General features: G+C 46.5%; 2 protein-coding genes across 6 annotated transcripts in view; one reads left to right on the top strand and one right to left on the bottom strand.

The window, feature by feature from the left end:
* Nucleotides 1-11,704, top strand: part of MIER1 (MIER1 transcriptional regulator) — a 38,658-nt gene extending 26,954 nt beyond the window's left edge. For 3 of the 5 annotated variants that reach the window (XM_079314465.1, XM_079314463.1, XM_079314461.1), the window contains 5 exons: nt 2,222-2,303; nt 3,513-3,607; nt 4,087-4,214; nt 8,517-8,653; nt 9,064-11,704. In XM_079314465.1, coding sequence (XP_079170591.1) covers nt 2,222-2,303; nt 3,513-3,607; nt 4,087-4,214; nt 8,517-8,653; nt 9,064-9,389 — 768 coding nt within the window. In that variant the 3' untranslated portion in view covers nt 9,390-11,704. The remainder of the gene's footprint in view (nt 1-2,221; nt 2,304-3,512; nt 3,608-4,086; nt 4,215-8,516; nt 8,654-9,063) is intronic. The other 2 variants (XM_079314462.1, XM_079314464.1) reach the window with 2 other exon arrangements.
* A 2,416-nt stretch (nt 11,705-14,120) lies between these two features.
* Nucleotides 14,121-23,316, bottom strand: SLC35D1 (solute carrier family 35 member D1). Its single transcript, XM_079314471.1, has 12 exons — nt 23,081-23,316; nt 22,007-22,040; nt 21,850-21,936; nt 20,899-20,966; nt 20,012-20,083; nt 19,177-19,245; nt 18,835-18,937; nt 18,086-18,178; nt 15,696-15,763; nt 15,329-15,407; nt 14,897-14,979; nt 14,121-14,435 (listed from the first exon to the last, which is right to left on the bottom strand). Exons 1-12 carry the CDS (start codon nt 23,293-23,295, stop codon nt 14,327-14,329), a joined length of 1,080 nt encoding a protein of 359 aa, XP_079170597.1. The 5' UTR covers nt 23,296-23,316; the 3' UTR covers nt 14,121-14,326.
* Nucleotides 23,317-25,030: the final 1,714 nt, after the last annotated feature.

Genomic DNA, 25,030 nt, shown 5'->3' with positions numbered 1-25,030 from the left:
CTCAGAGGTAAAATTGGGTTTGAAAAATTTTTATTGTTCCTTGTGGGAATAGAAAGTGGATGAGTTTTTTTTGAATTTTATTTCTCAGTGAATATTAAATTAACTTGGGTTTAGTGTTGTTTATATAAAAAAAAATGTGTAATAGACATGAAATAAAATCAGTTTTTATTTTAGGTATGAATTAATTCTCTCAGGTACAGAATTTTTCAATTATAAAATTCTCTGTGAATGCACTCTTAATTTTTTTTCTCCATACCCCCCCCCAAAAAAAACCCTTACACATCAATTTTACAAACATGTGGAATGGATGAAAAAATTAAAAAAAAAAAAAAAATCTCTCCATCAATTTTACAAATGTGTGTAGTGGGTGAAATAGTTTTAAAAAAAAAACTTCCATCAATTGTGCAAATGAGTATAGTGGGTGAAATAGTTTTAAAAAAAATTCCTCCATCAGTTGCTCAAATGTATGTAGTGGATTAAATAGTTTAAAAAAAAATCTCTCCATCAATTTTACAGATGTGTGCAGTGGATGAAATAGTTAAAAAAAAACCAAATCCTCCATTAATTTTATAAAATTTGTGTAGTGGGTGAAATAGTTAAAAAAACCCCCTCAATTAATTTTATAAATGTGTGTAATGGATGAAATAGTTGAAAAAAAAAATTCCTCCATCAATTGTACAAATGTGTGTAGTGGATGAAATAGTTAAAAAAAACAAACTTCCATCAATTGTACAAATTTGTGTAGTGGGTGAAATAATTAAAAAAATCTTTCCATCAGTTTTATAAATGAGTGTAATGGATGAAATAGTTTAAAAAAAAATCTCTCCATCAATTGTACAAATGTGTAGAGTGGATGAAATAATTGAAAAAAAATTCCTCCATCAATTGTACAAATGTGTGTAGTGGATGAAATAGTTAAAAAAAACAAACTTCCATCAATTGTACAAATTTGTGTAGTGGATGAAATAGTTTAAAAAAACCTCCATCAATTGTACAAATGTGTGTAGTGGATGAAATAATTTCAAAAAATCTCTCCATCAATTGTACAAATTTGTGTAGTGGATGAAATAATTTCAAAAATCCTCCATCAATTGTACAAATGTGTGTAGTGGATGAAATAATTTCAAAATCTCTCCATCAATTATACAAATGTGTGTAGTGGATGAAATAATTTCAAAATCCTCCATCAATTATACAAATGTGTGTAGTGGATGAAATAATTTCAAAAATCCTCCATCAATTGTACAAATGTGTGTAGTGGATGAAATAATTTCAAAAATCCTCCATCAATTGTACAAATGTGTGTAGTGGATGAAATAATTTTAAAAAATCTTTCCATCAGTTTTATAAATGAGTGTAATGGATGAAATAGTTTAAAAAAAAATCTCTCCATCAATTGTACAAATGTGTAGAGTGGATGAAATAATTGAAAAAAAATTCCTCTATCAATTGTACAAATGTGTGTAGTGGATGAAATAGTTTAAAAAATCCTCCATCAATTGTACAAATTTGTGTAGTGGGTGAAATAATTTCAAAATCTCTCCATCAATTATACAAATGTGTGTAGTGGATGAAATAATTTCAAAATCTCTCCATCAATTATACAAATGTGTGTAGTGGATGAAATAGTTAAAAAAAACAAACTTCCATCAATTGTGCAAATGTGTGTAGTGGGTGAAATAATTTCAAAATCTCTCCATCAATTATACAAATGTGTGTAGTGGATGAAATAATTTCAAAAATCCTCCATCAATTGTACAAATGTGTGTAGTGGATGAAATAATTTCAAAATCTCTCCATCAATTGTACAAATGTGTGTAGTGGATGAAATAATTTCAAAATCCTCCATCAATTATACAAATGTGTGTAGTGGATGAAATAGTTAAAAAAAACAAACTTCCATCAATTGTACAAATTTGTGTAGTGGGTGAAATAATTTAAAAATCTCTCCATCAATTATACAAATGTGTGTAGTGGATGAAATAATTTCAAAATCCTCCATCAATTATACAAATGTGTGTAGTGGATGAAATAATTTCAAAATCTCTCCATCAATTATACAAATGTGTGCAGGGGGTGACACAGTGCAGCTCTCTGGGCATTTTCCTGGTTCTATAAATAAAAATTCCCCACTGGACAGATGTGCCATTGCCCTGTGCTGATTGCAAAGGTTTATTTTCCATTGGGGAATTTGGCTAAATGTGAATTTTCCTCCCTGCAGGCTCTCTATGAACTGGTGAAGTGCAATTTTGACCCTGAGGAATCCTTGAGGAGGTTGAGGTTTAATGTCAAAGCAGCCAGAGGTGAGCAGGGCTGGAATTTCCCAATTCTCTGAAAACTCTCTCCTTCTTCTCTGCCAAATGTGGAAATTCAAATTTCATAGAAATGACTGAGAATTTTACATTGAAATTCTTCCCAACTGGAATTTTAGGGATTTTCTTGTGGTTTTTTCAGATCTTTCCAGGTATCAAAGTAATGCAAAAAACATCAAAAAGGAAATAATTCTCAATAAAGAATTAAAGAAAGAATTAAGTTATTAAAAACCCTGATACATAAAATGAAATAATCTTAAAGCAAATTAACACTTTATTTTACACAATATAACATAAAAAACCCTGCTATATTAAATGAAATAATTCTCAATAAAGGGGAATATTATAATTTGATTTTCCAAAATATGACATTAAAAACCCTGATACATAAAATGAAATAATCTTAAATAAAAAAGCAAATTAACACTTTATTTTCCAAAATATAACATTAAAAACCCTGCTACATAAAATGAATTAATCCAAAATAAAGGAGCAAATTCACCTTTTCTTTTACAAATATTTTATCATATTTTACAATAATTTATATTTTCTAATGTTTTCTTTTATAAATAATTTTATAACATTAAAACCCCTGCCAGATAAAATGAAATTATCCAAAAAAAGGAGCAAATTTACCTTTTCTTTTGCAAAATATAACATTAAAAACCCTGCTATATAAAATAAAATAATTCTCAATAAAGGAGCAAATTCACCTTTTCTAAATATTTTTATAATATTTTAAAATTGTAATTTATAATTATAAAAATATTTAAGAATTTATATTTTTAATATTTTCTAAATAAATTTCTTTTATAACATTAAAATCCCTGCTGTGTAAAATGAAATAATTAAAACAAAAAGAGCAAATTCACCTTTTATTATGAAAAATATAACATGAAAGGCCCTGATACATAAAATTAAATAATTCTCAATAAAGGAGCAAATTAACCTATTTTTTTTTACTAAATATAACATTAAAAGCCCTGCTATATAAAATGAAATAATCCTAAATAAAGGACCAAATTAACCTTTTATTTTCCAAAATCCAACTTTAAAAAATGAATTAATTCTCAATAAAGGAGCAAATAAATCTTTGATTTTCCAGACTATACCATCCAAACTCCTGCTATATAAAATGAATTTTTTTTTTTTTTTTTTTTTTTTAATCTTTATTGCTTTTTATTTTGGATTTTCCTATAGAAGAATTATCTGTGTGGACAGAAGAGGAATGCAGGAATTTTGAACAAGGGCTGAAAGTCTATGGCAAAGATTTCCATGTGATTCAGGCAAATAAGGTAAATTTTTAATACAATTCTCACTTTTTTACATTTTTAAAACAAAGTCATTATGTCTAAATGTTGTCCTTCATAAAAAAAATGAAGAAAATAATTGAATTTTTGCTGTAAAATCACAAAATCCAGGTTTGGCTTGAAAGAGACATTAAAAATCCCATAAACAGGACCCCAACCAGAGACAGAATTTTACCCCAAAATTTACAATTTACTTTCTCAACCCCCCAAATTTTATAACTGAAAATACAAAAATCCAGATCCTAACTCTGAAATTTTCCACCTGGAGCTTCTCCAACCTTTTAACCCCCCCCCCCAAAAAAAAAAACAAAAACCCTCAATTTCAACATTTCAAACCGCCAATTTTTCCATTTCCGAGCAACTTTAACTTCAAATTTAACACTTTTTTTACTAGAAATACTGAATTTTTGGAGGGGATCAGAAATATTTTAAGGTTGACCCAGGTGTGTTACCTGTGCTGCCAGGTGAGGACTCGCTCTGTGGGGGAGTGTGTGGCTTTTTATTACATGTGGAAAAAGTCGGAACGTTACGATTTCTTCGCTCAGCAAACCCGTTTTGGCAAGAAAAAATACAACCTGCACCCTGGGGTCACGTAAGATCTGCCTGATTTTATCTTCTTGGGGGTGGAATTTTGATTTTTTTTTTTTTTTTTAATATATATCTTCAGCTGGCAGTTGAAAATTCAGGGATTCAGAGGTTTGATTTGCAGCCCGAGTGTTAAAAAAAAAAAAATCGTAAATGTGTATAAATAATCTGTAAAATATATTTATTTGGGGTAAGGCCAATACTGTGCACTGAGGAACAAGTTTAGTCTGAGTTTTGTTGGGATTTGGTTGGTTTTCTTTTTAAATGCTGCCTGGGTTAAATAGATTTTCTAAACAAAAGCCTGGATTTCAAATTTAAGTGGAATTTGTGGTGCATTGTTTATCCATCATTCCCACCAGGGATTTGGGATTTGGGATTCCCAAAAAACAGCAAATCTCAGGGGATTTGGGGGTTCCTAAAGTTCCTTTTCCCATTCTGACCAGAAAATCCCAGGGGATTTGGGATTCCCAAAAAACAGCAAATCCCAGGGGATTTGGGAGTTCCCAAAAAACAGCAAATCCCAGGGGATTTGGGAGTTCCCAAAAATCAGCAAATCCCAGGGGATTTGAGAGTTCCCAAAAAACAGCAAATCCCAGGGGATTTGGGGATTCCCAAAATTCCTTTTCCCATTCTGACCAGAAAATCCCAGGGGATTTGGGATTCCCAAAAACTCCTTTTCCCATTCCCAACAGCAAATCCCAGGGGATTTGGGATTCCCAAAAACTCCTTTTCCCATTCCCAACAGCAAATCCCAGGGGATTTGGGATTCCCAAAAACTCCTTTTCCCATTCCCAACAGCAAATCCCAGGGGATTTGGGATTCCCAAAAACTCCTTTTCCTATTCCCACCAGCAAATCCCAGGGGATTTGGGGTTTCCCAAAAACTCCTTTTCCCATTCCCAGCAGCAAATCCCAGGGGATTTGGGATTCCCAAAGCTCCTTTTCCCATTCCCAACAGCAAATCCCAGGGGATTTGGGATTCCCAAAGCTCCTTTTCCCATTTTCCTTGCTGAGGAAAGAGGGAATGTGTGAGCAGAGCTTGTTGTGCTGCCCTTCATTCCAAAGCTCTGATTTTCCTGCCCCACTCTTTCCACTGCCTCTTGCCAAACTTTTTTACTATTATTTGCATTCCTCATTTCTTCCTGGCTCCTCTGGTCATCCTTCTTTGGAATATTCTTGTTTCTCCAAACATTTCAGAGCTCTGGGACACCCAGAGTTCCCATCTGGGACTTTGGGGTGTTACAGAGAGTTTCTTACCTGGCAGGGACTGCCTGCCTGCCCCTTTCCTTCCATTTCATGCTGGGTTTTTCCCCTTATTTTCCATTTTATCCTTCCTATTTTCCATTTCCCCTATTTTCTATTTTTCCCTATTGTCCATTCCCCGCCCATTTTCCGTTTTTCCCTGTTTTCATTTCCCCCTATTTTCCATTTTCCCTGTCTTCTATTCCCCCACTATTTTCCACTTTGCCCCTATTTTCTATTTTCCCCCTATTTTCCATTTTCCCCCTATTTTCCACTTCCCTCTATTTCCTATCCCCTCTATTTTCCACTTCCCCCTATTGTTCATTTCTCCCCTATTTTCCATTCCCCCCTACTTTTCATGTCCCATATTTTCCATTTCCCCTATTATTTTCCATTTTCCCCCTATTTTCCATTTCCCCCTACTGTTAATTTCTCCCCTATTTTCCATTCCCCCCTACTTTTCATGTCCCATATTTTCCATTTCCCCTATTATTTCCCATTTTTCCCTATTTTCCCTTTCCCCAAATTAGCCATTTTTGGTGGTTAATCACTCCAAACTCTTCCTGCTGTGCAGCAGCAGTGTCATTGAGGACTGGACTTGTCTGTTCTTGAATGATTTTGCAGATAAATTCAGGCAATCCAGGCTGTAATTCCAGCCCAGTGACGTGTCAGAAGCTGTTTCTGGAGTTCATCCAACCTTCCCACCACATCCAAGGCTTTTTTCTCCTCCAGCTCCCTTTGTTTCCATCTTCCATCCCTGCCCTAAACTGGAGCACTGGAATAAATGGCAGAGAAGGGAATGTCTTGAACTCTGGAGGTTTCAACTTTGCCTCATTTGTGCACAAAATGTGATTTTTATTTACTGCAATATTTGATATTGATGGCTCAGCAAATTCCAAGGGTTTAGTGCCTGAAGGGATCAACCTTGGAAGCACAAAAAGGATTTGGAATTATGGAATGGTTGGGGTTGGGAGGGAATTTAAAGCAGGGACACCCAGAGTGCTCCAAAGCCCAATGTCCAACCCTGGGCACTGCCAGGACCAGGGGCAGCCACAGCCCAATTCCCATTTATCCCTGAGAAAATGGGAAAATTCCTCCCAATTCCCATTTATCCCTGAGAAAATGGGAAAATTCCTCCCCAATTCCCATTTATCCCTGAGAAAATGGGAAAATTCCTCCCCAATTCCCATTTATCCCTGAGAAAATGGGAAAATTCCTCCCCAATTCCCATTTATCCCTGAGAAAATGGGAAAATTCCTCCCCAATTCCCATTTATCCCTGCCCTGAGACAATGGAAAAATTCCTCCCCAATTCCCATTTATCCCTGCCCTGTGTCAGTGGAAAAATTCCTCCCCAATTCCCATTTATCCCTGCCCTGAGACAATGGAAAAATTCCTCCCCAATTCCCATTTATCCCTGAGAAAATGGGAAAATTCCTCCCCAATTCCCATTTATCCCTGAGAAAATGGGAAAATTCCTCCCCAATTCCCATTTATCCCTGCCCTGTGTCAGTGGAAAAATTCCTCCCCAATTCCCATTTATCCCTGAGAAAATGGAAAAATTCCTCCCCAATTCCCATTTATCCCTGAGAAAATGGGAAAATTCCTCCCCAATTCCCATTTATCCCTGAGAAAATGGGAAAATTCCTCCCCAATTCCCATTTATCCCTGCCCTGAGACAATGGAAAAATTCCTCCCCAATTCCCATTTATCCCTGCCCTGAGACAATGGAAAAATTCCTCCCCAATTCCCATTTATCCCTGAGAAAATGGGAAAATTCCTCCCCAATTCCCATTTATCCCTGAGAAAATGGAAAAATTCCTCCCCAATTCCCATTTATCCCTGAGAAAATGGGAAAATTCCTCCCCAATTCCCATTTATCCCTGAGAAAATGGGAAAATTCCTCCCCAATTCCCATTTATCCCAGAGAAAATGGGAAAATTCCTCCCCAATTCCCATTTATCCCTGCCCTGAGACAATGGAAAAATTCCTCCCCAATTCCCATTTGTCCCTGAGAAAATGGGAAAATTCCTCCCCAATTCCCATTTATCCCTGAGAAAATAGGAAAATTCCTCCCCAATTCCCATTTATCCCTGCCCTGAGACAATGGAAAAATTCCTCCCCAATTCCCATTTATCCCTGAGAAAATGGGAAAATTCCTCCCCAATTCCCATTTATCCCTGAGAAAATGGGAAAATTCCTCCCCAATTCCCATTTATCCCTGAGAAAATGGGAAAATTCCTCCCCAATTCCCATTTATCCCTGAGAAAATGGGAAAATTCCTCCCCAATTCCCATTTATCCCTGAGAAAATGGGAAAATTCCTCCCCAATTCCCATTTATCCCTGCCCTGAGACAATGGGAAAATTCCTCCCCAATTCCCATTTATCCCTGCCCTGAGAAAATGGGAAAATTCCTCCCCAATTCCCATTTATCCCTGAGAAAATGGGAAAATTCCTCCCCAATTCCCATTTATCCCTGCCCTGAGACAATGGAAAGCCTTTCCCACATACCAGGCCACACCTGCAGCTTGTGCAGGAATATTTTCAGGGTTTTCCCAGAAATATTTCCAGAGAATTCCCCAGGAATATTTCCAGAGTATCCCCAGGAATATTTCCAGGCTTTCCCCAGGAGTATTTCCAGGGTATCCCCAAGAATTTTCCCAGGGTTTTTCCAGGGTTTTCCCAGGTTTCCCAGCAGTCTGAGCCTGTGTGTGTCCTGCAGGGATTACATGGATTTTCCCAGGATTTTCCCAGGGTTTTTCCAGGGTTTTTCCAGGGTTTTCCCAGGGTTTTTCCAGGGTTTTCCCAGGTTTCCCAGCAGTCTGAGCCTGTGTGTGTCCTGCAGGGATTACATGGATTTTCCCAGGGTTTTTCCAGGGTTTTTCCAGAGTTTTTCCAGGGTTTTCCCAGGTTTCCCAGCAGTCTGAGCCTGTGTGTGTCCTGCAGGGATTACATGGATTTTCCCAGGGTTTTTCCAGGGTTTTTCCAGGGTTTTCCCAGGGTTTTCCCAGGGTTTTTCCAGGGTTTTCCAGGTTTCCCAGCAGTCTGAGCCTGTGTGTGTCCTGCAGGGATTACATGGATCGGCTCCTGGACGAGAGTGAGAGTGCAGCTTCCAGCAGGGCCCCATCACCTCCACCTGCAGCTTCCAACAGCAGCACCAGCCAGTCTGAGAGGGATGAGTGCACCTCCAGCAGCACCCAGAATGGTGAGAGGGGCCTCAGCTGCCCCTGGCACTCAATGCCAGCCTGCCCTGGCTCAGCAGAGCCTGTCCCTGTCCCTGGCACTCAATTCCAGCCTGCCCTGGCTCAGCAGCTCCTGTCCCTGCCCCTGGCACTCAATGCCAGCCTGCCCTGGCTCAGCAGAGCCTGTCCCTGTCCCTGGCACTCAATGCCAGCCTGCCCTGGCTCAGCAGCTCCATCCCTGCCCTGCCCCTGACCCTGGCACTCAGTCCTGGATTCCAGGACATTCTCTGTTCCTGTTAAGGATTTCCATAAACTCCCTGTTTACATCAATCACACAGTGAGGAGAAGGAAAAGAACACTGGATTTTTAGTGAATTTGGGTTTAAATTCTGCTTTCTGCTGAGCTGTGCTGATGGGCTTTCTCTCCCACCCAGGTGTCTCTGCCAATGGCCCAGGGGAGGTGCCAGGGAAGGAGGAGGCAAAGCAGGAGGGAGTGCACCTCAATGGACCCTGCAGTGGCAAGAAAACTCCTCACCCAGAGCTGGATACAAATGGCTACGAGCCCCAAAACCTCTGCAGTGACCCCAAAGTGCCCCTCCCTGCCCCCAAGAACGAGCCTGAGCTGGAGGAGAAGAGTGAGAGACCCCTGAAGAGGAGGAGGATGAACAGCAGTGGCAAGGAGAGCCCAGGAGCTTCAGAGTTCTTCCAGGACAGCAACTCCCACGGGAAGCTGGAGGAGCTGGAAACTTTGGATGACTGAGTGGTGCTGGCAGCTGATTTTATTCCTTGGAGTAAATTTTGGGTGTCTAAAATTTTCAGGGTTGATGGGTTGCCTTCCAAAATCCAGTTCCAGAAACAATCTGAGATTTTTGTTGTTGTTGTTGTTTCCTGAGATCTTCTAGTTGGCTCAGAACCCGTGATTTGGGTTTTTTTTTTTCAGAATATTGAATTTCTCTCAGAGCTGGCAGCTGTAGTTCTGGGATAAAAGGCTCTTAAATATTTAAGGGACAAAGCAATGGGTTGCTGCAAAAATATTCCCAGCCTAACACATTAAAGAATGTGTTAATACAGCATTTAATGTAAAAAAAACCCCAGCATTTAATCAGTGTACTAGTGAACAAAGCATTTGGGGCTTTGCAGGAAGTTAAAATAAAACAGGAAAAACCAAGACAGAGACTTCCACTCCTGCTGGAGAGAGGAAAATGTCATCCCATCATTAAGGAACCCTCATGAATCCTGAAAGTTATGAGCACAACTATTTTTATATATAGAAGTTTTAAAAGGTAAATAAATAAACCAGGTCAGGTTTGTCTATGTAAAATTGTTGACATCAATGATGTCTTTCCATATTCTTTTATCTGGGCTAAAGAAATACATTCTGTATTTTTCCAGATTCCTTTGTAGCCTTTGAAAGATTTTTACAGTACTTATGTCTTGATTGAACTGTCCTTTCTTAAAACAAAAGCTTGTATAATTTTCTTACCTTGTACAGTTGGTAAACTTTTATGAGAGAGTTGATACCCTGAGTCTAATGTCAGCTTCCTTTTATTTTGCTGAAGTCTTTTCTAAAAAAAAAAAAACCAAAAAAAAAAAAAAAAAAACACCCCAAACCAAACCAAACCAATGGAGTTAAAAATTAATCACCAACGTGTTAATTTTCTTCCTAGAAACTGGTAAATAATTAACATAAGAATGGTTAGGAGGCATTTGATTTTGAAAATGTGTTTTGGTTTTTTTTTATTATTATTATTCTTGTTTTATGGCAAATAATGATGTTTCAATTTCTGTTAAGCATGCTGCTTGCACTGCACACATTTCCTGGCTTTTTTTCCTCCCCAGAGAAATTTCACAGCAGCCAAATCCTCAAGTTTCTTGAACTTATCTCAAGTTCAGCTGTGGTTTGTTGTCACCTGCTTGGAAATGCAGCTGGGACTGGAGTTGTGAGGATGAACACAGGGCAGAGTTGGACCTGATGGTCTCAAAGGGCTTTTCCAGCCTGGCAAATCCTGGATTCTGTCTTGGTGCACAGGGAGAAGGGAGAGCAGCAATTATTCCAGTGTGAAAACCAAAAATCCCTCATCACTAACAGAAGTGGGTGATGCTCACTGGGAACTGTGGCTGTGGGATGGAGTCACAGCAACTTTGGAAATCCAAATCCATTCTGCTCTTTGGTTGCTTTTTTCAGCCCAGCTGTGTTCAAATTGAGGATAATTCTTCATTTGTACCATGAATAACCCAGTGTCCTCCTCCCAGCTGTGCTGCTCATCCTTACCTGGTTCTTTTCAGGGTTTTTATGGTTCCAGTGGAAATGGTTTGGGGTGGCTTTGGGCTGATTTTTGGACTGTGGGATCAGGAATGAAGCAGAGCTGGGAAGCTGCAGCTCCCAGCCCCAGGAATGACCCTGGGCAGCTCATTAAGGCCTCTGCTAATTAAGGACTGCAGTGATTAATGCCTGAGGCAGAGGCTGCTCTAACTCTCTGGGAATGAGCAGAACCCCAAAGTTTCTCCTTGCACACAAGCAGAATCCTCTTTTCAGTTTGTTTATTCTGATGTTCTTTGTTTGCAGTTGCAAGTTGGAAATCCTTCCCCAGATTAATTGTCTCAGGCTCATGTGTGAAATCCAGCACTGTGTCTATTTTCATATTTTCAGGAATGTTGCTTTGTTTTTTTATCTTTCCTTTTTTTTTTTTTTGGTGATACTTAGACCTGACATTCCATAACCCACTATGTAATGCTCAGCTAGACTTTAAGAATATTTAATTCTAATTTACCTTTTGTTTATGCTGGTGTTTTATACAATACTCTGTTCATGTTTCAGACTGCAGCCACTATAACTGAATAAGTCATTGCACTACTAAAGCTCTTGAAAATCCTGGAAATCTGCTCACTTTGCTTTCATTTTGCAAAACCCCAGGGTTCAATGTGCTGTAAAATCCTCACACACACACAAACCCTGCCCATGAGTTTGATACATTTTTCCCACCCAGTATTTTGCACTGTCAGTAATTCCCTCCTCTTACTCCCCTTCCCTGTCTGCAATTCTGGAAAAGCTTATTAAAATATTTTTAAACTTGCTGTCTGCATCCAAAATTCCTGATTTTTTTTTTTATTTTCTCCAGAGGGGTGGAATATTCTCAGAGGATGGGAGAGCAGTGAAACCCATGGAAACAAAACCCATTTTTCTGCATCAACTTCCAGCTGTTCCCTTCATCCCTCTTCCCTCCCCAAGGAATAATCAAAGCTGGAAAACCAGAATCCCCCTAAATCCCTGATTTCACCCCCAGCCAGGGGAGAGAGGGATGAGGCAGGAGCAGCTTTGGTTCATTGGTTTATTGGAAGCAAATACAAAAATACAGAGGCACATAAATCCTTTCTGCTCTCATTCCTCACATCCACAGCCTGCCATACATTCAGATTTTTCATCACTAAAATGCTCATTTTGTAAATAGATTCTCTATAGAAAACATTTTTTTTTTTTAGTCAATTAATAACATAGAAAATACTGTTAGAGGAATTCTTGGCTTTGCCAGTGTGCAGGATCCAGCAACATGGACAAAATAAGCTTTAAAAATCCTTCCTTGTTAGGACTCCAAATCTAACCAGTAGATTCAAAACCAAACAGAAAATTATTCTTTAAAAATAAACCCCTCTGACAAAAATCAACCTCCTGGCTGTGAAAGCACAGCAGAGTTGGAGCACAAGTGGGAAAAAAAAAATAAAAATTGGGGATTAATTTGGGAATGCTGCAGCAAGAGGCAGGAGCAGCTGGATACTGGGAACCAGTACAAGAACCAGTCCAGGGACTGGCAGAGCTCCCTTGGGACAAAGCCAAGGAATTTGGGGAGATGAAATAATCAGGGATTCCTTTTTTACTGTGCTCAGAGGGGGAAGGAGCTGAGGGGCTGCCCCAGGACACCCCAAGTGCCCCCCTGGCACTGCAGTGACCACAAAACCCCACAAAAAAGGGGAATTGGAGCAGCTTCCCCACACACCAGGCTGCAGCTGCACCCTCACAGAAATCCTCCTTCCCATCCAAAAACTTCCAAAAAACTCCAACAAATGCAGCTTTGCCCAACAGCAGTTCCAGTTTAAGAAAATATCTCCTAAAAAAAAATCCCAGTGTCTGTTCTAGAGAAGCTGTTAAGGTACAAAAACCTCTAAATACATTATTTTACTAAAAGTTTTTTTAACCAAGCTTAAAAATAAATCCTTTTTAAACTGAAAGAGAACCTAAGGAGACCTGGAAAGAAGTGCTGAGCAGGACAACCTTTAAAAAAATCACTGAATAATGCCCAGTGTGTTACAATTCCCATCCTTTTAGTGGGCCACAAAGCCAGGGTGACTCATTCCATGGAAAAACAAGAATTGTGGGGCCCCCTGTGCTTGCCAAAAAAGAAGATTTGAGTCCTTGTGCCTCTTGCAGGGGGTGGGAGCTGCAGCCCTGGCAGATTCCCTGGATGTGCTGGGCCAGTGGGACAGTCTCAGCTCCCCTGAGATGCCAGCAGTAAAGCCAGGCTTTCCCAAACCCCAGGCTGGTTTTAAGGAGGCTGCAGAGCTCAGCAGGAAAACCCTGGGGGAAATTCCTGCTGGGAATGCCAGGAGCCCCAGAAAAACAGAGGAGAATGCCAGGCTGTGCTGAACCCAGCTTGAGAAGTGGGTTAATGGGCCAAGCAAACAGCAAACAAACAGGAGAAAAGTTAAAAATTAAATCCAGAGAGCACTGAACATTCATCCAGGAGGTTTTGGCCCAGCCCAGGAGCAGCTCCCAGGCTGTTCCTGTCCTTGCAGGGGGAGCAGGATGGGCTTGGAGGGAGCCCCAGCTCCCAGCCAGAACAGCCCTGGGGGCAGATCCAGCCAGAACAGCCCTGGGGGCAAATCCACAGAGCCCAGGGGCAAATCCAGCCAGGAACAGCCCTGGGGGCAAATCCAGCCAGGAACAGTCCTGGGGGCAGATCCACAGAGCCCAGGGGCAAATCCAGCCAGGAACAGCCCTGGCACAGCCCTGGTACATCCTTGGGGCAGAACTCCAGCCCTGGCTCATCCCTGGGGGCAGAACTCCATCCCTGGCTCATCCCTGGGGCAGAACTCCATCCCTGGCTCATCCCTAGGGCAGAACTCCAGCCCTGGCTCATCCCTGGGGGCAGAACTCCAGCCCTGGCTCATCCCTGGGGCAGAACTCCAGCCCTGGCTCATCCCTGGGGGCAGAACTTTAGTCCTGGCTCATCCCTGGGGCAGAACTCCATCCCTGGCTCATCCCTGGGGCAGAACTCCAGCCCTGGCTCATCCCTGGGGCAGAACTCCAGCCCTGGCTCATCCCTGGGGCAGAACTCCAGCCCTGGCTCATCCTTGGGGCAGAACTCCAGCCCTGGCTCATCCTTGGGGCAGAACTCCAGCCCTGGCTCATCCCTGGCACGTCCCAGGGAGCAGCTCCATCCCTGGCAGAACTCCAGCCCTGTGCCCATCTCCACTGCCAAACCCCAGCTCAATTAGAAACCCATTAATTGCTCTGATCAGACTGAATTAGGCTCATCCTCCCCCGTGCAGGCTGCAGGGATCCCCCAGGATTGGTGGGGGCAGCAATCTCAGCTGTGCAAATCAAGAGCATCTCCAGGGGCTCCTGCAGAGCCCCCTCCCCACATCCTGCCCGTGATCAAACCAGCAGGAAGAGGTTGGTTCCCAAAAAAAGCCCCTCCCTGCTCACACTGAGCTCTTCCCTTTCACATCCATCTTGCTGCCAGCCTCTGGCTCCTTGTTCATCTGCTCCTCAGTGAAGGTGATGTAGGAGTAGACCAGGCTTCCAGCAATACTGCAAGAGATCCATGAAACACCTTGGCAGGAGCTCAGCAGGGAAAGGCAGAGCAGGCACAGGGAAAATCCCCAGGTCTCCTCCTGAAATTTTCATTTAATCCCTGCCAAAAACAGTTCCCAGCCTCCTGCTGGATCTGTTCCACCCCCCAAAGTGATCCTGCTGAAGGACAGGAGAGGTTCCCTCAACACAGCCCAAAAATACTTTTGCAAAAGGTGAAGGATAAGAAATAGCAGGTGAAATAATCCCAAAAAATTCCATGGCTCTGCTTGGTAACTCAAGGAAAACTCAATTTTCCTGTTTTAAAACAAAGCAAGTTTAGGAGCATCCCACAAACCAAGCACAAAACCCAATTCCAGAGTTGCTTTTTCTTGTGGGGAAAAAAAAAAAAAAGTCCATTAAATCATTTCAGTTTCACCCCAGTTTTCACTTCCAAATCATAAATAAATTGCTGCTCTTACCTGATATTTAGACCAATGAAGTTCATCCATGTAAAAATATAATCTCCTCCAAAAAACATCCCAATATAGGTTATTAAAATATTCTGCAAAGGAACAAACAGCCTGAGACCCAGGAATGTATGAAGAAGGGGATTTATGGAAAAGGGGGATTTATGGAAAAAAAATAAATTTATGGAAAGGGGAATTTATGGAAAAAAGGAATTTATGAAAAGGGAAATCTATGGAAAGGGGAATGTATGGAAAAAAAGAAACTTATGAAAAAAAGAAATTTATGGAAAGGGGAATGTATGGAAAAGGGGAATGTATGGAAAAGGGGAATGTATGGAACAAAGAAATTTATGGAAAAAAAGGAATGCAGGGGGTGGAACATGGGGACTGTAATGCAATTCCCAAGGGATAAAGAAGGTTGTTTCTTTTGGGAATGCCACTCACCTTAATACAGCCAACTATTGTAGTTGTAAGAGCAGAGTTGTACTGAGTGCAAAGAACTGTGGAATACATCAAAATAAACCTGTGGAGAAGAGCCAACATCAGGGAAAAAACACCTTGGGAGTCACCTCAGCCCCTCCAGGGAATGAGCTGAGCCCCCACCCCAAAGCACTCCAGGGACCCATCCCCACCTTTCCTTCATCCCACCCTTCCAGCCAAACCTGCCTGGAGGAGACAATTCCCACCCAGCAGAGCTGAGCAATGGTTTCCCCAGCAGGGCTGAGGATTTAGGATGGTTTGAAATAATACCAGGGCAGCACAATTCCCTGGTTTTGGGGTGGGGGATATCCCAGCTCCAGCCCAGCCTTACCCCATCACACAGGACAGGAGGAACTGCACGAGGAAGAAAGTGTCAGCCCAGCCCTGGTACTCCACTGCCTGCAGGGAACAGCAGCTTTAGAGCCCTGGGAATTCCCAGAAAAACCTGGGACAACCCCCCAGCAGGAGAAAACAACCCAAATCCAAGCCTGGAATGACATCCCAAGGTTGGGCATCACCCCCAGCCTGAGCACTCAGCTCAGCCCTTCTGGGGATTCTGTGGATTCTGGAAATTCTGTGGATTCTGGGAAAGCAGGGAATGATTTGGAATGATTCTCCCAAGCCAGAGGAAGCAGGAGAGGCAGCTCCCAGCTGGCTGCTCTCCAGAATTGTGGGATCCACTCACTGCAAACCCCAGCACATCCCAAGGGAGCTGTGGCCCCTGAGATGCTGCTGACTCCAGGGTTTCAGGGCTGCTGATTCAGGAAAAGGATTTTTTGGGGGGTTTGGGGAACATGTGGAGTGCTGGATCCACAGACAGGGAAAGGCCAGAGGGGACAAAATCCTGCAGGGACTGGAGGAGAGCTCAGAGATCTCACCAGGAGCCAAGGAGGAGGCAGGGACAGCCAGGGGGACACAGGGACAGCCAGGGGGACACAGGGACACAAGGGGACACACAGGGACACAAGGGGACACACAGGGACACAAGGGGACACACAGGGACACCCAGAGAATTCCAGGGATACACAGGGGGACCCAGGGACACCCAGGGGACACAAAGGGACAGCCAGGGACACAAAAAGACATCCAGGGACACACAGGGACACTCAGGGACACCCAGGGGACATCCAGGGACACAAAAGGACACACAGGGACAACCAAGGACACACAAGGGCACCCAGGGGACAGACAGGGACAGTCAGGGATACACAAGGAGACACAGGGACAGCCAGGGACACTCACGGGCACACAGGGAGAAGCTCCCCAGGACCCCCAGCAGCTCCCCAGGACCCCCCAGCAGGGCTCAGGACCCCCAGCAGGGCTCAGAGTGGGATTCCTGGGCTGTTTCCCCAGGATCTCAGCAATTCCAGGGGCTCACACCCCCTCCAGCCCCCCCAACCCCTCCCAGGGGGATTTTCCTGGAGCTGCCAGGGCTGATTTTGCTGGCACAGCCCCTGCACACAGCCCAGCTTTGTGCAGCCCAGAAAGGAACTGATTCAGGGCAAAAAGCAAATTAAAAAAAATTGTCAAAAATAACATTTTCCTCTGCAGGCTGAACAGAGGCTGCTCACAGCAGTTTCCTGCCCGGGCTCAGCTCCTCAATGAGCACTTTGATCCCAAATGCAGCGCTGGGGCTGAGCCACACCCACCCTGAATCCCGGCTCATTAAGGGCTAATGAGCTCCCAGCCAGCCCCGGGAATGATCTGAGTTCCCACAGGACACACGGGGAGGTGTCCGAAAAATGGGGAAAAAAAGGGAATTTGTTGTTCAGGAGAGGCAGCTGCACATCAGTGAGTGCAACAACAACAAATGTTATTGATACTGCTACTATCGTTATGAATTTATTAGTAGTAGTATTAAAAGAAGAAGAGAAGAAGAAAAAGAAGAAGAAAAAGCAGCAGAAGAAAAAAAAATTATTGTTGTTGCTGCTGTTATTACTATTATTATTACTATTATTATTATTTCACATATACAGGACCACAGGTAAATAATCGTAATAATAGTAGTAATAATAAAGAATAATTTCATGTATATAGGACCATTGTATATTATTTTATTATTATTATTACTATTATTACTATTATTTCAAGTATACAGGACCACAGGTAAATAATCATAATAATAATAGTAATAATAAAGAATAATTTCATGTATACAGGACCACTGTATATTACTACTATTATTATTACTATTATTATATTATTTCAAGTATACAGGACCACAGGTAAATAATCATAATAATATAGTAATAATAAAGAATAATTTCATGTATCAGGACCATTGTATATTATTATTATTACTATATTACTATTAATATGTTACTACTACTATTACTACATTACTATTAATATTATTATATTATTATTAATATACTATTATTTTTATTTCACATCTCGAGGACAAACAAATTGAACCCACAAAGCAACTCAACACAACTGCCCCAGCAAGAGGGGAAAGGACAGAAAAATGTAGAAAAAAACCCCATTGATTCTAAAATTACTCTGCTGCTTTAAATAATATTTGGGTTTTCTCCTCACTCTCCACTTCCCCATTCCCCAGGCATTACAAAAATGCCCCAGTGGAGCGACTCTGTGGCTTTAACCCAACTCAGAGCTGCAGTTCCTTCCTGCTGAGGTGGTTTTGGGGCAGCAGCTCCTCCTCCTCCCCCTCATCCCCCTGTGAACTGTGCCCCAAACTCCAGGGATTTGGGGTCTCCCTACCTTCTGTGCATCCCCAGTGATGTAGGCAATGCCCAGGGTGGGCAGGATCATGAACAGTGCATTGTAGTAGAGCAGCCCATACTTGCCCAGCTCCTGGGGATGGAAAATTCATGGAATTCCACATGGGGTTGGGTTGGGAGAGACCCCAGAGCTCATCCACACCCCACAGTCCCAGGGTGATCCCACCCGGCCTTGGGCACTTCAGGGATCCTCAGCAAATCTGGGAATTCCACCCCAGCCAGGAATTCCTCCCCAAAATCCCACCCACATCTTCTCTTTCCCAATTTGAAAACTGCAATTGAAAATTCCAATGGAAATTTGGAATTTCCAATTTCTATTCCCTGCTCCCCCTCCCTTCACCCCTTGTCCCAAATCCCTCTCCAGCTCCAGACAGATTTTGGGAATGGGATGGATGAGCCTCCCCATTTTGCTCTCACAGAAACCAAACCCAAAATGCCAAAAAAAGGAAGCCAAAGCCCATCCCACCTTTGAATCCAGCTTCTGTTTCAATCCCCAAAATCCCACCCATATCTTCTCTTTCCCAATTTGAAAACTGCAATTGAAAATTCCAATGGAAATTTGGAATTTTCAATTTCTATTCCCTGCTCCCCCTCCCTTCACCCCTTGTCCCAAATCCCTCTCCAGCTCCAGACAGATTTTGGGAATGGGATGGATGAGCCTCCCCACTTTGCTCTCACAGAAACCAAAATCCCAAAATGCCAAAAAAAGGAAGCCAAAGCCCATCCCACCTTTGAATCCAGCTTCTGTTTCACATAGGCACCGTTTGCAGCTGTTAAGGCATCGTTAATGAGGATAAAAATATATCCCTCCAGGTCAAATGCCAAGTCAGCACTGGGAAAGGGAAAAACCAGGAGTTACAGCCCTGGGCTGAGCAGGGACAATATTGGAATATTCCTCCCACCTTCTGGGAGCCAGCAAAAATCAGGAAAAATTAAAGGTGGGAGGAGGAGTTGGGATTTGGGTGAGGAAAACATTATTTGCTACTAGAGAGCAGGAGGGGGGAAAAATCAGAGTTTAATCCCTTTATTGTTGGACACACCTGTGGAGATGAGGGGATGGGGACAGCTCACCTGGCAGCCACAAATGCACCAAAGATCATGGCAAATACTGTCATCTGAATGCTCCAGGAAAACTTCTTCCTGCAAAACAGGGGCAGGGGGGCACAGCTTCAGCCCCTGCTCAGCCCTTGGGAACTCTCCAAAGGCTCTGGAGCAGGGAGAAGCTTTTATTCCTGAGGAAAGGGGGAAAAAACAACCCCAAACCAACCCCAAACAAAGCAAAGGCATTGTGAGACAATTCTCTGTGGTTTTTTAGAAGATAAAGAACTCAGCCTGGAGGAGCTGGGAGCTCATGGAGAGCTGAGCTCAGCCTGGGGCAGCTCCCAGCCCTGGAAGGGGCTCTGGGAGAGATTTGGGGTCCCTGAGGGATTGGGGCTGGCACAAGAGTTTCCCAAAATCTGCATGGAGGTAGAGCAGCACATCCCTCTGTCCCAGCTCACTTTGGGGTCCCTGTAGGAATTTGGGCAGCACAGCACCCTGCACTCCCAACCTCTGGGCACTCCAGGAGTGTTTTGGGGTCCCTGTAGGAATTTGGGCAGCACAGCACCCTGCACCTCCCAACCTTGGGAAGGGGCTCTGGGCACTCCAGGAGTGTTTTGGGATCCCTGTAGGAATTTGGGCAGCACAGCACCCTGCACCTCCCCAACCTCTGGGCACTCCAGGAGTGTTTTGGGATCCCTACAGGAATTGGGACTGGCACAAGAGCATCCCAAAATCTGCACATGGAGGCAGAGCAGCACATCCCACACACACTCAGGAAGGGATTTGGGAGCAGCAGCTCCTGCATCCCCTCCCAATCCCAGCCCTGCAGCCCCAGAATCCCAGAGCTGGCCCTGGCAGAACTCACTTGAGCAGGAATCCTTCAGCAAACATGGTGAACAGGATGGAAAACCTGCGCAGCACCGTGAACATGGGCAGGCTGGGGAGAAGGACACAGGGTCACAGGGGCCCCTTCCCACCCCAAAAGGAGCCAAAGGTTTCAAAAGGGGCAGGGAAATGGGCCCTGAAATCCAGAGGGTTGGATTGGAATTCCCTTATGGGATCAGCATTGATCCCACACCTGTTTATAGAGCCCAGGGATACCCCCAGACCCTGTGCAGGAGGGGTGAAATAGGGGATGGAAAATAGGGGAAAATGGGAAATAGGAGGAATGGAAAATAAGAAAAAATGGAAAATAGGGGGAAATAGGGGGAAATAGGGGGAATGGAAAATAGAAAAAAATGGAAAATAGGGGGAAATAGGGGGAAAGTGGGAAATAGGGGGAAATAGGGGGAATGGAAAATAGAAAAAAAAATGGAAAATAGGGGGAAATAGGGGGAAAGTAGGGTGAAAACAGGGGAAAAGGAAAGTGGGGGAAATGGACAGTAGAAGGGAAATGGAAAGTAGAGGGGAAATGGAAAATAGGGGGAAAGTGCAAATAAGGGGAAATGGAAAATAGGGGAAAGTGGAAAACAGGATGGAAAAAATGGAAAATAGGGGGGAAAAAACCCAGCATGAAATGTAAGGAGAGGGGCAGGCAGACAGTCCCTGCCAGGTAAGAAACTCTCTGTAACACCCCCAGACCCTCAGCCCGTGTCCCTCCCTGCCCTCGGGAGGGATTTGGGAACACACGTGGCACAGGGAAGGGAGGGGAGGGGAAGAAGGAAGAGAGGGAAGGGGAGGAAGGGCCCGAGGCTCCTGCCCCACCAGCCCAGCCCGGCAATCCTGGAAAGCCCCAGGAAAAACCATCCCTACTTCAGTTTCTTTGTGCTGAACAGTCCCGTGATCTGGTTCCCGAAATACAGCAGAGGTAGAGGAAATGTCTGGAAAGGAGAGGGAGAAGGGAGGCGGTGAGAGATCCCCGAGCTGCCTCGGGGTATAAATATAGACAGGGAATTATGGCCAGCCCGCCGGGAAAGCCACACACACACACGGGGCTGGAGCGGCTCCGGGACACGGGAACGGGGCAGGGACACCGGGAATGGGGCAGGGACAGAGCCGGGAATGGGGAAAGGAGCCCGGGAATGGGGCAGGGACACGGGAATGGGGAAAGGAACCGGGGAATGGGGCAGGGACAGAGCCGGGAACGGGGAAAGGAGCCCGGGAATGGGGCAGGGACAGAGCCGGGAACGGGGAAAGGAGCCCGGGAATGGGGCAGGGACACGGGAATGGGGAAAGGAACCGGGGAATGGGGCAGGGACACGGGGATGGGGCAGGGACAGAGCCGGGAACGGGGCAGGGACACGGGAATGGGGCAGGGACACGGGGAATGGGGCAGGGACACGGGAATGGGGAAAGGAGCCCGGGAATGGGGCAGGGACAGAGCCGGGAATGGGGAAAGGAACTGGGGAATGGGGCAGGGACACGGGGAATGGGGCAGGGACACCGAGGACGGGATTTGGGTGCTGGGGAGGGGATTTGGGTGCCCGAGGAGTGAATTCGGGTGCCTGAAGAGCGGATTTGGATCCCCGAGGAGCGGATTTGGGTGCCCGAGGAGGAGATTCGGGTGATTGGGAGGGAATTTGGGTGATTAGGAAGGCGATTTGGATGCCCAAGGAGTGAATTTCGGAGTCTGAAGAGCGGGTTTGGATCCCCCGAGAAGCGGATTTGGATGCTGGGGAAAGGGATTTGGGTGCCCGAGGAGGGATTTGGGTGCTGGGAAGGGGATTTGGGTGCCCGACGAGGGTATTTGGGGCAGGGTCTCACCCGCCGGGGGATGTTTCTGTCCAGGTCAGGGAATTTGACCACCCGCAGCGCCTTCCCCGCCCAGAGCACGGCCACGGTGGCCACCGTCTGCAAGAGAGCAGGGGTCACCCCAGGGCCCCCAAAACACGGCGGGGGCACACAGGGGGGTCCCACTCACCTGGCCCAGCCCCACGCACAGCGAGGACGGGAACCTGCGGGAGCAGAGCAGAAATTATGGGGGGACATAAATAATACGGGGGGGGGGGGGGGGGGCACAGGGCCATGGGGACACTGGGGGACACCGGGGAAAGGATGGGTGGGGGGGCAGCCCCAAAACGGGGGGTGCACGAGAGGGGGGGAGGAGCCAGGTGAAGGGGGGTGACACACGGGGGTGACACAGGGGGGTACCCGACCCCGAGGACGGGCAGAGAGTGGCGGGTCACGATCCCCATCCCACGGGGGGGTCCCCACGCCCATCCTGGGGGGGATTCCCGATCCCGGTGGGGCATTCTCCGATCCCGGGGGTGGATTCCTGATCTCGGGGTGAGAGTCCCGATCTCAGGGATGGATTCCCGATCCCGGGGTGCGATTCCCAATCCTGGGGATGGATTCTCGATCCCGAGGTGAAATTCCCAATCCCGGGGGTGGATTCCCGATCCCGGGGTGAGATTCCCGATCCCAGGGATGGATTCCCGATCGCGGGGGGGGTTACCCCGATCCCAGGGATGGATTCCCGATCGCGGGGGGGTTTACCCCGATCCCAGGGATGAATTCCCGATCCGGGGGGGGTTACCCCGATCCCAGGGATGAATTCCCGATCCGGGGGGGGTTACCCCGATCCCAGGGATGGATTCCCGATCCGGGGGGGGTTACCCCGATCCCAGGGATGGATTCCCGATCCGGGGGGGGTTACCCCGATCCCAGGGATGGATTCCCGATCCGGGGGGGGTTACCCCGATCCCAAGGATGAATTCCCGATCGCGGGGGGGGGTTACCCCGATCCCAGGGACGGATTCCCGATCCGGGGGGGGTTACCCCGATCCCAGGGATGGATTCCCGATCCGGGGGGGGTTACCCCGATCCCAGGGATGGATTCCCGATCCGGGGGGGGTTACCCCGATCCCAGGGATGGATTCCCCATCCGGGGGGGGTTACCCCGATCCCAGGGATGGATTCCCGATCCGGGGGGGGTTACCCCGATCCCAGGGATGGATTCCCGATGCGGGGGGGGTTCCCGCCGGCGCGGCCGTACCCGTAGGTGGTGAGGACGCTCTTGTTGACGACGACGATGAGGAAGGAGCTGAGGCCGTAGAAGGCGGCGGCCAGCAGGCGCAGGCAGAGCGGCGGGGCCGCCATGCCCCGCTCCGCATCGCCGGGCGCGGGGGCTCCGGCGGGGGCTCCCCCCTCGGCCGCCCCCTCGGGGCCCCCCCCGGCTGCGGCCGCGGGGCGTCTGCGCGGGGCCGACATGGCTGGGGCGGGACCGGAACGGGGGGGAGCGAACGGGGCGGGACCGGGAACGGGGGGGAGCGAACGGGGAATGGGGAGGGACCGGGACCGGGGCGAGACCGGGAACGGGGAATGGGGTGATGGGGGGGGGATAGTGGGATGGGATAACGGGATGTGATGGGATAACGGGGTGGGATTCAGTGGGATGGGATTCAGTGGGATGGGATTCAATGGGACGGGATCACTGGGATGGGATGGGATGGGATGGGATGGGATGGGATGGGATGGGATGGGATGGGATGGGATGGGATGGGATGGGATGGGATGGGATGGGATGGGATGGGATGGGATGGGATGGGATGGGATGGGATGGGATGGGATGGCATGGGATGGCATGGGATGGCATGGGATGGCATGGGATGGGATGGGATGTGGCACAGAGGGCGTTGTTGGGGTGGGACGGGGGCTGATGTGGGGGCTCATCTCACGGGAGTTGGTTTGGGCAGCACTGCTGAGGGGAACCCCCGGTCTGGCATGGGGGGCATGGAGAGGGGACAGGGGAGCACAGGTTGGCTCACACATGGGGGGACACTGGCACTGCAGGGACAAGGGGACACTAAACACGTGTGATCAGGGGGAGAGGGATCTCTCCCCACAGCAGAACGGGGGGTCAGAGCCGTGACAGGAGAACAAGGGGGCCAAACCCAGACCCATGGCAGCAGAACGGGGGGTCAGAGCCGTGCTGGCCCCCCGTCCCTGCACGGTGGCCCCGGGGGCTCAGCAGCCTGCCGGGTGCTGCCCTCGGGTGACCCCGCACGCAGGATTTTGGCACCAGCCCTTCCCTTTCAGAGATTAAATCTTCCCCTCCGGGCTATGCTCTGCCAAGTGGAAAAATCCCCAAACAAGGCAGCTTGGAGCACAAAAGCGCCTCCGCCCTGCGGGGCAGAACAGATGGGGCTGGGGGACAAGAAGTGACACGCACACCTCGAGGCACCGCTGGGGAATTTGGGCACCATCAGCCCCCCCTGGCCACAGCTCTCAGTCCCCACTGCAGTGTCCCAAGGGACAGAACACGGGGACAGGGACAGGACACGGGGACAGGGACAGAACTGCCCCAGGTGGGGTGGGTGGGATGCAGGGTGGGCATGGGAGCAGCCTCAGCTTGGCAATAGCAGCGATTCCATAAAAGCTTGGATCATTTCAGCTGGAAAAGCCCTCAAAGACCGTCCAGTCCAACCATTCCAGCACTGCCAGGCCACCCCTATCCCCTGCCCATCCACACGGCTTTCAAATCCCTCCAGGGTTGATTTAGGGTCACTCCTAAAGGGAGGAGGGAACATTTCCATCCTATTTTCCACTTTCCCCTATTTTCCATTTCCCCTATTTCCCACTTTCCCCTTATTTCCCCCTATTTTCCATTTTTTCCTATTTTCCATTCCCCCTATTTCCATTCCCCCATGGCTGTGTTTACAGCCCCTTTTGGGGAGCATTATTCCCAATTTCCTCGCTGCCAGGACCTGCCTGGGCACAGCCAGGGCCCGCAGAGGGAGCTGAGGATGGTGGCCCCGCGGGCAGGAGCTGCTGCTCGCCCTGGCTCGCCCGGCAAACTCTGCCCAAACTTTCCTTTTCCCGGCTGATTCACATCCCTGCTCACAGGGGTGTTCCCTGGCACGGCTCACAGGAAGGACAAACTGACTTTAAAATCCGGGAGCAACTTTCCCATATCTCAGGTGTCCTTTTACCCCGGCCAAAAATC

This window comes from Erithacus rubecula (genome assembly GCF_903797595.1).
Source record: "Erithacus rubecula genome assembly, chromosome: 10".
NCBI lineage: Eukaryota > Metazoa > Chordata > Aves > Passeriformes > Muscicapidae > Erithacus > Erithacus rubecula.
Note: the sequence above shows the minus strand (reverse complement) of the source record. Positions and strands in the feature narration are given on the sequence as shown.

Bases quoted from the DNA above. Each gene is read 5' to 3' on its own strand.
- SLC35D1 (XM_079314471.1), bottom strand. From the start codon at position 23,295: ATGTCGGCCCCGCGCAGACGCCCCGCGGCCGCAGCCGGGGGGGGCCCC. The intron at 20,084-20,898 runs GTAGGGATGGTT...CCTTCTCCCCAG, and splicing joins TTCAGCACAAAGAAACTGAA to CCTGCCCATGTTCACGGTGC. The intron at 14,980-15,328 runs GTGAGTGGCATT...GTTCCTTTGCAG, and splicing joins CAATAGTTGGCTGTATTAAG to AATATTTTAATAACCTATAT.